Source organism: Leptopilina heterotoma, unplaced genomic scaffold, assembly GCF_015476425.1.
Source record: "Leptopilina heterotoma isolate Lh14 unplaced genomic scaffold, ASM1547642v1 Lhet_85, whole genome shotgun sequence".
NCBI lineage: Eukaryota > Metazoa > Arthropoda > Insecta > Hymenoptera > Figitidae > Leptopilina > Leptopilina heterotoma.
In genome coordinates, this window is record NW_025111189.1 from 155,610 (window position 1) to 170,088 (window position 14,479).

General features: G+C 18.4%; 1 protein-coding gene across 2 annotated transcripts in view; it reads right to left on the reverse strand.

The window, feature by feature from the left end:
• Positions 1 to 14,479, reverse strand: part of LOC122511507 (uncharacterized protein DDB_G0284459-like) — a 150,559-nt gene that overhangs the window by 109,359 nt on the left and 26,721 nt on the right. Inside the window, exon 1 of one of the 2 annotated variants that reach the window (XM_043626795.1) lies at positions 5,319 to 5,603. The exons of the other annotated variant lie outside the window; for it this stretch is intronic. Within the exon in view, the coding sequence (XP_043482730.1) occupies positions 5,319 to 5,408 (90 nt within the window). The 5' untranslated portion in view covers positions 5,409 to 5,603. Of the gene's footprint in view, positions 1 to 5,318; positions 5,604 to 14,479 lie in introns of those variants that run through there. 2 annotated transcript variants of the gene reach the window in all.

Sequence of the window (14,479 nt, forward strand, 5' to 3'; positions counted from 1 at the left end):
ATTACTTCCACTCAATTTCACTTCGAAACATATTTATTTTTTTTTTCCACCAACAAAGTATTAATTGAAAAAAAGAAACAATTTATTTTTTTACTATTGAAATATAACAAAGAACGTACGTCGTACCTATAGCTCATTTCACTACAATTCATTATCGTGCGGGGTTAAAAATAATTTGCTGTTTGAAAAAATATTATTATTTTTTATTTTCACTGTTTTCCTATAAGGATATCAAATTAAGACAAAAAAACGTATTAAAATTTTGCTTCGCAACAATTTTGATACTTTTGTCTTAATTTGATAGATTTTTTTCGATTTTAGCCACTAAAAGCTATTTTTTTTTAATTTCCACTACTTTAAATTCAGTAATTCTAGAAATTAAAAAACTATTCTCAAAAATTATAATCGAATTCTTTAAAACGATGCAATTATTTTCAAAAAATATTCGAAATTCAATTATTTTCAAAAAATATTCAAAATTCAATTATTTTCAAAAAATATTCAAAATTCAATTATTTTCAATATCTAGTCTTTTCATTTTCGAGAAAGATTTCAATTAAAAAAAAATTTATAAAACTCATCCAAAATTCAATTATTTTCATAAATAATAAAATTTCCACAGGAATTCAATTAATTACGAATAGCATTTTCAACAAAATTTCGAAAAAAATCAATTATTTAACCAAATTTTTATACAATTCTTCATAATAATTCAATTACTTTCACTAATAATATTTTTCATGGAAATTCAATTTTTAAAAAAAATTTTTCAGAAATAATAAAACTCATCGAAAAATTTCAATTATTTTTAATACTATTTTAAATTAATTAATCGAAAAATTGAATTATTTTCAGAAATAAAGTTTTTATAATATTTAGAATATTTCGAAAAAATTAATTATTTAAAACAATGCTTATAAAATTCTTATAAAGAATTCAATTATTTTCAAAAATAATAATATTTTTCCACTGAAATTCAATTCTTTTTAAACATTTTATTAAAAATTGTCGCAATAATTCATAAATTATTTATTTTATTTTATTTATTTTTTATTTATTTTCATAAATAATAAAATTTTTATCAGAAATTCAATTATTTTGTTTGAAAAGTTTAATAAAATTCTTTGCAACTATTCAATTATTTTCATAAATAATAATATTCATCGTAGGATTTCAATTCTTTGCAAGAATTCAATTATTTACAAAAATATTAGAGTTTCTCACAGAAATTCAATTACTTTCAAATATTTAAATAAAATTTTTCAAAAAAATCAATTATTTTAAATACAATTTTAATTAAATTTCTATGAAATAATTCAATTAATATTCTATCATATTTAATAAAATTCATCCTGAAAATTCAATTATTTTTATAAATAATTCTTCGAAAGAACTCAATTATGTAGATAAATAACAAAATTATTCACGAAAATTCAATTATTTTGAGGCATTTTAATAAAATTCTTTGCAAAATTCAATTATTTTCATAAACAACAATATTCATCACAAGAATTCAATTATTTTTAAAAGTAATAAATTTCTTCTTGGAAATTCAATTATTTTGAAAAATTTTAATAAAATCCTTCGCAAGAATTCAATTATTTTCATAAATTTTAAAATTCATCGCCGGATTTCAATTATTTTTACTACAACAACTTTACAGAAATTGATCAAAAAACTAATTATTCTTAAAAATTTAATTTCAATTCCTCGAATGAACCAATTATTAAAAAAAAATTTTTTTCAAATTGTTAAGAAGAATTCAATTATTTTTAAAAGTAATAAATTTCTTCTTGGAAATTCAATTATTTTCAAATATTTTAATAAAATTGTTCGAATAAAATCAATTATTTGAAATACAATTTTAATTAAATTTCTTTGAAACAATTCAATTATTCTTTCAGATTTCAATAAAATTCTTCCCAAGAATTCAATTATTTACATAAATAATTCTTCAAAAGAATTCAATTATTAAAGATAAATAACAAAATTATTTCCAAAAATTAAATTATTTAGAGGCATTTTAATAAAATTCTTTGTAAAAATTTAATTATTTTCATAAATAACAATATTCATCACAATAATTTAATTACAATTTTTAAAAGTAATATATTTGTTCTTGAAAATTCAATTATTTAAAAAATTCTAATAAAATTGTTCGCAAGAATTCAATTATTGTCAAAAATTTGAATTGCATTTTTTTGTAAAATTTAATTATTTTTAGAAACTTTTCGCAATTCAATGATTTTCAATATTTTCATAAAATTCCTAACAGAATTCAATTATTTAAAAAATTTTTTCTTAAAATCTTCGTAAAAAATCAATTCTTTTCATGAATAATAAAAATTTCTCAAGAATTTAATTATTTAAATTGGAATTTGCATAAAATTAATCGAAAGAAATCAATTATTTAAAAATTTTTATAAAATTCTTTGCAAAAAATTAATTATTTTAATAAATATTTTAAGGAATTAAATATTTGTCATGAAGAGTTGGAAAATGTCAAGAAAATAAAATATAGAATGGAATTTTTTTGTCAGTTTTGTGAAGTTTCTGAAACGAGCTTTTTTGTTCGTCAAGTTTAATTTTTATTTTACATATATGTAAATATAATTACAACATTATTATTAATTAATATTAATAATAATTATGATTTTTACACTGGAAAGAAATTTATTTGCATATTCCTAAAATTTCAAGCGTTCAAATGAACGAATTTTTTTTTCCTTTCAGTATTTTTTAACATTATTCAAATTTAATGAAAAATAAAAACTAAATTTAACATTTATTGAATAAATAATTCATTTTTGAATGTGAAAATTAATATTTTGTATCAAAATTCAAACTTCATAAAAAAAGTAACAAAAAAATTCGTTCACTTGAACGTTCAAAATTTAAGAGAAATTTATTTGACTAACATTCTAAATTGAAAATCAAAAATTATTGTTTCAAATAAAATTTATAAAATTTATCTGAATAAAATACTGTTATTAATTAATTAACTAATTAATTAAAAAAATTTAAAAATAATAATAAAAGAAATTAATATAATATAATGCAATTAATCGTACAAAAATACTATTATTAATTAATTATTGATATTAAATAATAATTAAATAGTTTAATATTTTTGAAATATTAGAAGAATATTTTGAAGTACAATTGAAAAATATTTTTGGAAAATATAATATAATAATATTGAGAATTAAATTTAAATAAAAAGGGAAATAAAATTTGGGTGAAATTTAATTTAACAAAAAAAAAGAGAATTACATAATTCCGGAAATAAAAATAGTTTTTATTTCCATTATAAGTTTCTTTTAATCTTATTTTATTATTTTCTTAAATTGTATAAGAGTAGTGATTATTCAGCAGTTCCTATTCAGAGAAATTGATTTGTATGTATGTATATATGTGATTTTGCAACTAAAGATTATGGAGGGCAGTAAAGTGAAATTAACACAATTAAAAAATTATTGCAAAATAAAGAATTGAAAATCTCGTGATTTTGAAGTCATGAGAAAAACTATAAATAAAGATTATCCTTATAAGCTCAGCTCTCTCTCTCTCTCTCCTTCTTTTTCGTTGTCTCTCTCCTTTTCTGTTTTCTCGTGAGCGAATGAATAATAAAGAAAGAACACGCGATTGCGGGCATTCAAATCTCGCAACCATTGACCACAGACATTCAGTCTCCGAAAGGATCCCTTTTCCATGATGATCTCCGATTGCAATTCCCAGACGATTTATTTCATTAAATAACGAAATAATGCGAAATTATCGTGTATTTAATTTTTCTCGACATTTTTAAAAAATTTTTTTTCTCTCTTATCTTTCTTTTTTTCTTCTCTTATTTTTTTTTCTTATTTTTTTTTCTTTTTTTCTTTTGGTTTCTTTTCTTCTATTTTTCCCTTTTTTGATATTTAGAGAAAAATTTGTCATTTGCATTTTTATTATCTTTTTATTAACAAGAAAATTCATAGATAAATTATTAATGGAGAATTTTAATTCATTAATTAATAAAAAAATGTTTAAAAGAAACTTTAGAAATAAAAACTTTATTTCTGGAATCATGTAATCTTTTTTGTTTAAATAAAAACTTTTTCTTTCATTAATAAATAAAATTAATTTTTCGACAATTTTTCCTTTTTTTAACATTTACGAAATTTTTTTTTTTGTATGTTTATTATCTTTGTGTTCTTTATTCTGCATTTTTTTAAAATTGAATTTTTCTGTTTGTATTTATAAAGAATTTAAATTTTATATTTATTTTTTTTTCTTTTTAATTATTTAATTTTACGAAAATTTGTCGTTAATAAATAAAATTAATTTTTTGACACTTTTTTTTCTTTTGCATTTTTATTATCTTTTTGTTCGTTTCTCTACATTTTTTTGTTACAATTAAATTTTTTTGTTTATATTTATCGAGAATTAATAAATAAAATTAATTTTTCGACAATTTTTTCTTTTTTAACATTTACGAAAAAAAAATTGGAATTAGAATTTAATTATAAAAAGAAAAAAAAAAAGTTAGAAAAAAAAATTTAAAAAAAATTAAATTATAATTAGAATTGAATTTTTTTGTTTATATTTATGGAGAATTTAAATTTTGTATTTATTTTTTTACGTTATTTATTTTTTTAATTTTACGAAAATTTTTCTTTTATATTTTCACTATCTTTTAATTCAAATCTCTCAAAATTTTTTTGTCAACTAATTAGTTATTTACTGAAACAAACGGAAAAATTCTTAAAGAATTAGAATTATTTTTTGTTTATATTGAAAAAATTTTTTTTATATTTTTATTATTTCCTTTTATTTATTTCTCTGAATTTTTTGTCATTTAATTATTTACCTATTTACAAAAATAAATGCAAAAATTTTAATTGAATTAGAATTTTGTTCCTTTGCATTAAAAAATTTTTCTTTTACATTTTTATTATCTTTTTATTAAGTTCTCTGCATTTTTTATTTATTTACTTAATTCCGAAAATAATAATTTTCTAATAATTATCAAAAAAAAATTATCAAATAAAAAAAAATTATTATTATTATTATTATAATTCTAATTTAATTAGAATTTTTTCGTTTTTATTTAAGGTTGAATTGTAGTTTTGTTTTTTATTTATTATTTTTTTTCTACGTAGAATTAAATTATTTACGTAAGAAAGGAAATTGAAATTAGAATAAAAAAGAAAATTGAATTTTTATTTATTTATTTTTATTTTTAAAATTTAAATTAAAAATTTTTAAAAGAGTTTTTTTTTGTTTGTTTAATTCTGATTTGAATATGAAAGCCAATTTATATTAAAATCACTCACCTCTATTGCATTGTTATCCTCAGTGTTTTGATCGAAAAAACGTAGAAAGCATTTTCGATATTTATTCGTTTGAAAGTGAATCCTTATCATTTATTTAATTTATTAATGATTAACAATTATCACATGTCATTGACACGGGCACACTAATTTTTCTTTTTTTTCACTCGCGAAAGAAAAAATGTATTAAAAATGCAAAATTTAATTTTCGTTTTTTCTCGTAAATAAAAATTGACGATTCGAATGGACCGATTGGAGTAGAAAATAGAAACACACTCGTTGCTACTCCGAAAGTCACTGTGAACTTGAATTTCAGACGAGAGTAACTCAGCCCTTCACTCCCCACTTCTCTTGTTCCGAATGAGACAAAAAAAAAAAATTGAAAAAAGGTTTATAAAGGGGCAAATATAGTTTGATTAATGGTTTTTTTCTTTATAATAGAAGAAAAAAAAAGAAAATTCTGTTACAAGTTTATTATTATAATTTATTCACTAACAAGCTTTTATACTTGTAATTAGGAGTTTATTTAATTTAATTATTTAATTAAATAAATAAAATAAACTATTCATTACCATTTCTATTATTATTTTGTTTATTTTTTATTAAACAAACGAAAATATTTATTTTGTTTATTAAAAAATTAAAGTATTTTGTTTATCAAATAGAAGAAAGTATTTAATTTGTTTATTAAAAATTAAAGTATTTTGTTTATCAAATAAACAAAAGTTATTTATTTTGTTTATTAAAAAATGAAAGTATTTTGTTTATTAAAAAATAAAAGTATTTTGTTTAACAAATAAACAAAAATTATTTATTTTGTTTATTAAAAAATGAAAGTATTTTTGTTTATTAAAATATTAAAGTATTTTTGTTTAATTTAACAAATAAATGGAAGTATTTATTTTGTTTATTAAATAAACGAAAGTATTTATTTTGTTTATAAATGAAAATATTTAATTTGTTTATTAAATAAATGAAAGTATTTATTTTGTTTATTAAAAAATTAAAGTATTTTGTTTATCAAATAAATAAAAGTATTTTGTTTAACAAATAAACAAAAATTATTTATTTTGTTTATTAAAAAATGAAAGTATTTTTGTTTATCAAAATATTAAAGTATTTTTGTTTAACAAATAAATGCAAGTATTTATTTTGTTTATTAAAAAATTAAAGTATTTTGTTTATCAAATAAATAAAAGTATTTTGTTTAACAAATAAACAAAAATTATTTATTTTGTTTATTAAAAAATGAAAGTATTTTTGTTTATCAAAATATTAAAGTATTTTTGTTTAACAAATAAATGCAAGTATTTATTTTGTTTATTAAATAAACGAAGGTATTTATTTTGTTTATCAAATTAACGAAAGTATTTTTTTTTGTTTATTAAAAAATTAAAGTATTTTGTTTATCAAATAAATAAAAATAATAAAAAAAAAAAATCAAATCAGAATTAAAAAATAATAATAATTGATATTTTTCTTTAGGAGAAAAATTATAAATGATATTTTGCATTTTCACAGTAATATTTTCGAAGAAAAATACTATTCTCTATTATATTTGATAATTTATTTTATTTTTTGCCCCACAAAAAAATTTATTTATTTAACTATCTACCGATCTTTTCTTTTGTGTAATGAAAGGGCAGAATCGTGATGTGCAATTTACCTATAATTTTTATTTAAAACCATAAATATTCGATTAAATTTTTTTTTTCCTATACATAGAAATAAAAAAAATCAAGAGGATAAAAAAGTTTCCCTTGTAATCTCGATCGTGTGGATTTTTTTCTTCTTTTTTTTCATTTAATTTTTTCTTTTGTTGTGTTTTGTTTTTCTTCAAAGGTTGGTAGGTGCTTATGAGTACATGAGTCACGTTCGCGACTTAAGGGCGCCTAGGATAAGAATTCGAGCATATAAACGTTAATTTCACTACCATCATTATTGCCAGTGAAGCGAAAGGCTAGATAAGTTGTTTTTGCTCTCTATATAAAACGCCAGCAATGCTCCATTTCACTATGGCCTTAATAGAGAGTATATGATCTTCATAAATACTTTTTATATTATATCTCAAAATTGTTTCTTATTACATCTCCATATATTTTGCTCATTCACCTCCCTCCCACCACTCTTTTCACCCCCCCCCCTCTCCCCTTTCATTTACTGCTTAAAAATAATTACGTGCATATAATTTATATTTCTTGTTTAATTACATAATGTTCGTCTTAAGGTAATTTGTTGCTAGGCAACAAATATTTTACGGTCGTTGCTAAACTTTTCGTTGAAAGCAAATTTTACTTTCAAACGATTGCTAAACGTTTGTTGAGAAATAAATTTTTAACAATACACTGAAAAAAAAAAATTATTTGATTCAAATAATGTTTATTTAATTCAAATAAATCTTATTTATTTATGTATTTTGATAAGTAAATAAATAAATAAATATTTGAACCAATAATTTCAGTATTTGAAGAAAATACAATTTAATTGACAGAAATAAAAATTATTTGATACAAGTAAATATTTATTTGATATAATTTTTATTTACTTTTAGAAAATAAATAAATGAGTAAATAAGTGAATACGAAAATAAATGAGTAAATAAACAAATAAGTAATTGAATTAATTATATTAATAAAGAAGTAAGAAATGATACTCTCCACCTGAGAACGCCAAGGTCACAGCCAGGTGGCAGTTCAGTTGATAAAATAAGATTCCTCGCCACCTAGTGGCGATCTTGGCGTTCTCAAGTGGAGAAATTCAGCAACCAGTTTATCCCTTAAAAGCTTTTTTTTAAAAGCCTTTTTATAATTATAAATAAAAAAGGTAAACAAGTGAATAAATAAATAAATTAGAAAATAAATAAGTAAATAAAATAAATAAGTAAAATAAAATTAGTAAATTAATAAATATATATAAATTAATTAGTAAATAAGAAAATAAGAAAACTCGTAAATAAGCAAATTAGTAAATGAACAAATAAATAAGTAAATCTCGAAATAAATAAATAATAATAATTTTATTAAACAAAATAATAAAAAAAAGTTTATAAATAAGTAAAGAAAGAGATTAGTAAATTAATAAATATATAGGTATAAATAAATTAGTAAGTAAATATGTAATTTAGTAAATAAATAAGCAAATTAGTAGATAACAAAATTAATAAATAATTGTACTTATAAATAGTGCAGGAAATAAATAATCAAAATAGTAAATAAAAAAAATAAATAAAAAAGTAAATAAATAGTACAGGAAATAAATAAATTAATAAATAAACAAATAAGTAAATCTTTAAATAAATAATAATTAAACAAAGTGATAAAAAAGGCTAAATAAAATAAATAAACAAAGAGATTTGTAAATTAATAAAAATATAAATAAGTAAATAAATAGTGCTGGAAATAAATAAATAATAAATAATTAAATACTAAAATGAATAAGAAAATAAATAATTCAGGGCCCGGATTAAACAAAATAATAAAAAATGTCTAAATAAGTAAACAAAGAGATTTATAAATTAATAATTTCATAAATAAATTAGTAAGTAAATATATGAATAAATTAGTAAATACAAAAATTAATAAATAAGTAAATGAAACTAAAAGACATTGAATTTTAAGGGCATTTGAACCATTATTACGTCACAATGTGTGCAAAGTATGAGTTTTAAAATTGTGACGTCATAATGGTTCAAATGCCCTTAAAGCAATTATAAATTATTTTAGAAATTAAAATATTTTCAAAAGTAGTAAAAATTTTCTCAGAAACTGATTTTCTTATTGTTTAAATTTATTTTAATTAATTATTTTAATTTGTTTATTTTTATTTTTGTTATAGTAATAATTTAATATTTTGTTAGATTCTTCACAGAAATTCAATTATTTTCAAAAAATCTAAGAAAAAATTGTCTTCAACATTTCAATTATCTTTATAAATGAATGGCAAATTTTTTTAACAAAATTCAATTATTTTTATAAATAATAGCATTCATCATAAGAATTCAAAAATTTTAATAAAATTCATTGCAAAATTTCAATTATTTTCAAATTTAATAAAAATTATTTGCAGAAATTCAATTATTTTCAAAAAATCTAAAAAAAATTGTCATAAAGATTTCAATTATCTTTATATATGAATAGCAAAATTGTTCGGCTAAATTCAATTACTTTCAAGAATTTTAATAAAATTCATATGAAAAATTCAATTATTTTCAAAATTAATAAAAACTCTTCGCAGAAATTCAATTATTTTCAAAAAATGTAAAAAAAATTGTTGTCAACATTTCAATTATCTTTATAAATGAATGGCAAATTTTTTTAACAAAATTCAATTATTTTTATAAATAATAGCATTCATCATAAGAATTCAAAAATTTTAATAAAATTCATTGCAAAATTTCAATTATTTTCAAATTTAATAAAAATTATTTGCAGAAATTCAATTATTTTCAAAAAATCTAAAAAAAATTGTCATAAAGATTTCAATTATCTTTATATATGAATAGCAAAATTGTTCGGCTAAATTCAATTACTTTCAAGAATTTTAATAAAATTCATATGAAAAATTCAATTATTTTCAAAATTAATAAAAACTCTTCGCAGAAATTCAATTATTTTCAAAAAATGTAAAAAAAATTGTTGTCAACATTTCAATTATCTTTATAAATGAACAGCAAAATTTTTTGACAAAATTCAATTATATTTTCATAAATAATAGCATTCATCAAAGAATTGAATTATTTTCAAAAATTTTAATAAAGTTCATTGCAAAATTTCAATTATTTTCAAAAATTTTTAATAAAACTCTTTGCAAACTTTCAATTTTTTTCCAAAATTGTCCTCAAGTCATAAATGATTTTTAATATCTACTACTTCAATAAAATTTCACAAAAGAATTCAATTATTTACAAATTCTTTTCATAAATAATAAAATTCTTTTTTTGGAATTCAATTACTTTTATAAATAATAAAACTTATCCCAGACTTTCAATTACTTTTATAAATAATAAAACTCATTGCAGACTTTCAATTACTTTTTTTATAATTTTAATTGAATTCCACGAAAAATGTAATTATTCTTAAAAATTTTATTAAAACATTATTAATGTAATTATACAATTATTAAAAAAATTTTTTTTTAAATTCTTTATGATAATTCAATTTAAAAAACATCAAATTATTTTAATAAAATATTTATTTTTTTATTTAAATAATTGAATTCTCGTAAATTTTTGTTATAAATATTGATTTAAAAATGAATTTCAGTTAAAATTTTAAATTATAAATAAATATTAAAATCATATTGTATAGCGTGAATTTTTTAAAATAATTGAATTTTAAAAGGGTTTCAAATTTAAAACTTTGAAATTTTGAATTTTTCACACTTTTAATTAATAAATGTGTAGAATTAATTTTTTTTAAAAAGTTTCATTCATTTTTTTTTTTTAATTATTTGAAGTTTTTCTTTTCTAATATACATTTAATTGAAGAATTTCGGAATAATCGATGAAATTTCGTAAAATTGAATTGTAAACAAAACGATTTGAAAATTCTCAAACAACTTTTTCAAAAATTATTTCAAAAATATTGATTTAAAGAAGAATTGTAGTTAAAAATTCTAGAAATGAATAATTGAATTGAGATGATGAAAATATTTTTTAAAAAAGTTACAGTAACAATATTCTTATAATATAAAATAATTATTTTGTCAAGTTTTATTATAAAACATGAAGAAAGCGATCACTCCGAGTCGAAGAAACATGAAGCTTTCTTCATGTTTTGTTATAATATTCTTATATGTTATTAAATTTGAAATTTTTCAATTGAAGAGAAAATCTATTGTGTCATTTTTTTTTTGTCTGGCAATTCGTCGAAAAACATTGACTGTTCGCAAAAGCGGATCCAAGATGTCGGGAATATTGCGGGGCCTCACTCTTTCTCTTGGGCCCGACTCTCCCACATTCGGTCCCAACCTGACCGCATTCCGCAATTCTCGCAAACCTTTTCCGATTTCGATATCAGCTCCCGAGAGAATACTTTATATTATTTTTTTTCTTTTCTTTTTTTTTTGCTTTTCATTTCGTTATCATATATAAGTCCCCTTTAATTGGTCCTCCTCCTCCTCCTCCCCCTGCAAGTCTCTCACCCAATGTTCATTTTACTTGATTCCGTAATTCCCCACCCAAGGTATATATATATATATGCGGATAAAAATCTCCACTGATTCTCTCGCGAGGGGCAATATAACACCTGCGAATCTTTTTTATCATCTCATTCTCTGATAAACTATCTTAATTAGTCTCGATGTTTATTGTATACCTTCCGCAAAATAATTTGAGAATTATTTTTTACGTATTCCTTTCGCTGAAAAATTTTTTTTATTAAGTATTAACTTTTTTTCACTCGTGTTAATTATTTTCGATCTTATTAATCGATTTTGATAATTATTTTATCTTTTGGATGAAATAATTTTGGGAGAAACTGATTTTCTTATTTTTTTAATTTATTTTTATTTATTATTTTAATTTATTTATTTTTATTTTTGTTATAGTAATAATTTAATATTTTGTTAGAGATTAAATAGTTAAATAAATTTTTATTTTATTTATTTTAATGTTTCATTTGCTTTAATAAATAATTGAAAAAAAGAGAAAAAATTTAATTGAAATATTATTTGTCTATTGCATGGTTGCCACAGGTCAGAAAAATCAGGGAAAATTCAGGGATTTTTATTAAAAGTACTAGGAAAAATTAAATGTTTAGAATTTATAGGAAAATTATTATTATTAATTATTATTAATTATTTTCCTTCAATTATTTTCATAAGTAACAATATTCATCAGAAGAATTCAATTATTTTCAAAATTAATAAAAATTCTTCGCAGAAATTCAATTATTTTCAAAAAATCTAAAAAAAAATTGTCGTCAATATTTCAATTATCTTTATATATGAATAGCAAAATTGTTCGGCAAAATTCAATTACTTTCAGGAACATTTAAAAAAGTTAATTTGTATAATTCAATTATTTTCAAAAAAGTAATAAAATTCAATTATTTTCAAAAATTTTAATAAAATTCATTGCAAAATTTCAATTATTTTCAAATTTAATAAAAATTCTTCGCAGAAATTCAATTATTTTCTAGAAATTTAAGAAAAAATTGTCGTCAACATTTCAATTATCTTTATTAACAAAATTGTTCGGCAAAATTCAATTACTTTCAGAAACTTTTATAAAATTCATTTGTATAATTCAATTATTTTCAAAAAAAGTAATAAAATTCAATTATTTTCAAAAATTTTAATAAAATACATTGCAAAATTCAATTACTTTCAGGAATTTTAATAAAATTCATATGCAAAATTCAATTATTTTCATAAATAATAATATTTGTCACAAGAATTCAATTATTTTCAAATTTAATAAAAATTATTCGCAGAAATTCAATTATTTCCAGAAATTTTAATAAAATTCATTTACAAAATTCAATTATTTTCATAAATAATAATATTCATCACAAGAATTCAATTATTTTCAAAAAAGTAATAAAATTCAATTATTTTCAAAAAATAAATAAAAATTTCACAGGAATTCAATTATTTAAAATAGAATTTGCAATAATTTTTTTTGAAATAATTAAACGTTTTAAAATTTGACATCAAATTCTTCGCAGTAATTTAATTATTTTCATTAATTTTAAAATTTCTTTCGCAGGGATTTAATTATTTTCATAAATAATAAAACACATTGCAGAATTTCAATTATTTTTAATACAATTTTTAATGATTTCCTAGAAAAATGTAATTATTCTTAAAGATTTTATAAAAATGCGTCAAAAGAATTCAATTATTTCAAAAAAAAAATATCATAAATAGCAAAATTCTTAACCAAAATTCAATTATTTTCAAAAAATTTTTTTAAAATTCTTATCAAAATTGCAATTATTTTCAAAAATAATAAAATTCTTCTCCGAAATTCAATTATTTTCAAAAATTTTAATTAAATTCATTGCAAGATTTCAATTATTTTCAATAAAATAATTGAATGGAATTAAGAATTAAATTATTTTTTTTTAAAAAAATAATTCAATTCTTTGCAAGAATTCGATAATTTTGTATACAATTTTAATAATATTTCTCAAATAAATTCAATTATTTTCTAGAAACTTGATAACATTTTTTATAAGAATTCAATTATTCTTAATACAATTATAATTAAATTGATAGAAAGAATTTAATTCTTCATAAGAATTCAATTATTTTCAAAAAATCTAAAAAAAATTTTCATATACATTTCAATTACCTTTATAAATAAATAGCAAAATTTTTTCAACAAAATTCAATTACTTTCCAAAATAATATAAATAATATTTTTAATTCAATTGGAATAAAATTTCTTGAATGAAAAATTATGTATTTTTAAAAATGTTAATAAACTTTTTGGAATGAATTCAATTATTTTCTGAATTTTGTTAAAATTATTTATAAGAATTCAATTATTTCAATGCAATGTTAATAAAATTTCTTGAAAGAATTTAATTATTTTCAAAAATTTTAATAAAATTCATTGCAAAATTTCAATTGTTTTCAAACATTTTTTTGTAATTCAATAATTTGTATATTTATTATTTTAATAAAATTTTCCAAAAGAATTTCAATTATTTACAAACAATTTTGATCAAATTTTAGACGAATGTTCAATTAATTTCTAAAGTAATGAAAATTTCACAGGAATTCAATTATTAAAAATAGAATTTCCATAAATTTTTTCGAAAAAAATCAATTGTCTAAAACTATTTATAAAATTCTTTGCAATATAATTCAATTATTTTTAATAAATTGAATTTAATAATTTTAATTTAATAATTAAAATTTAATAAATTTTAATTTTAATCGAATTCCTCAAAAGGTAATTATTCTTAAAAATTTTATTAACATTCGTCAAAAGAATTTAATTATTTAAAAATTTGTTGATAAAATTATGTTTAAACTCAACTTTTTTTGAAATGTAATTTTTTTTGCGAAACTATTGTTCACTGAAGTAATTAAATAGAAAAAAAAATGTTCTTTCAAAATAAAATTAAGTATTTTCTTTAAAGTAATTGTGTTTGAAAAGTTTTCTCTAAACATAGAAAATTAGTTTTCAGAATGAAAGTAATTTTTGAAATGAA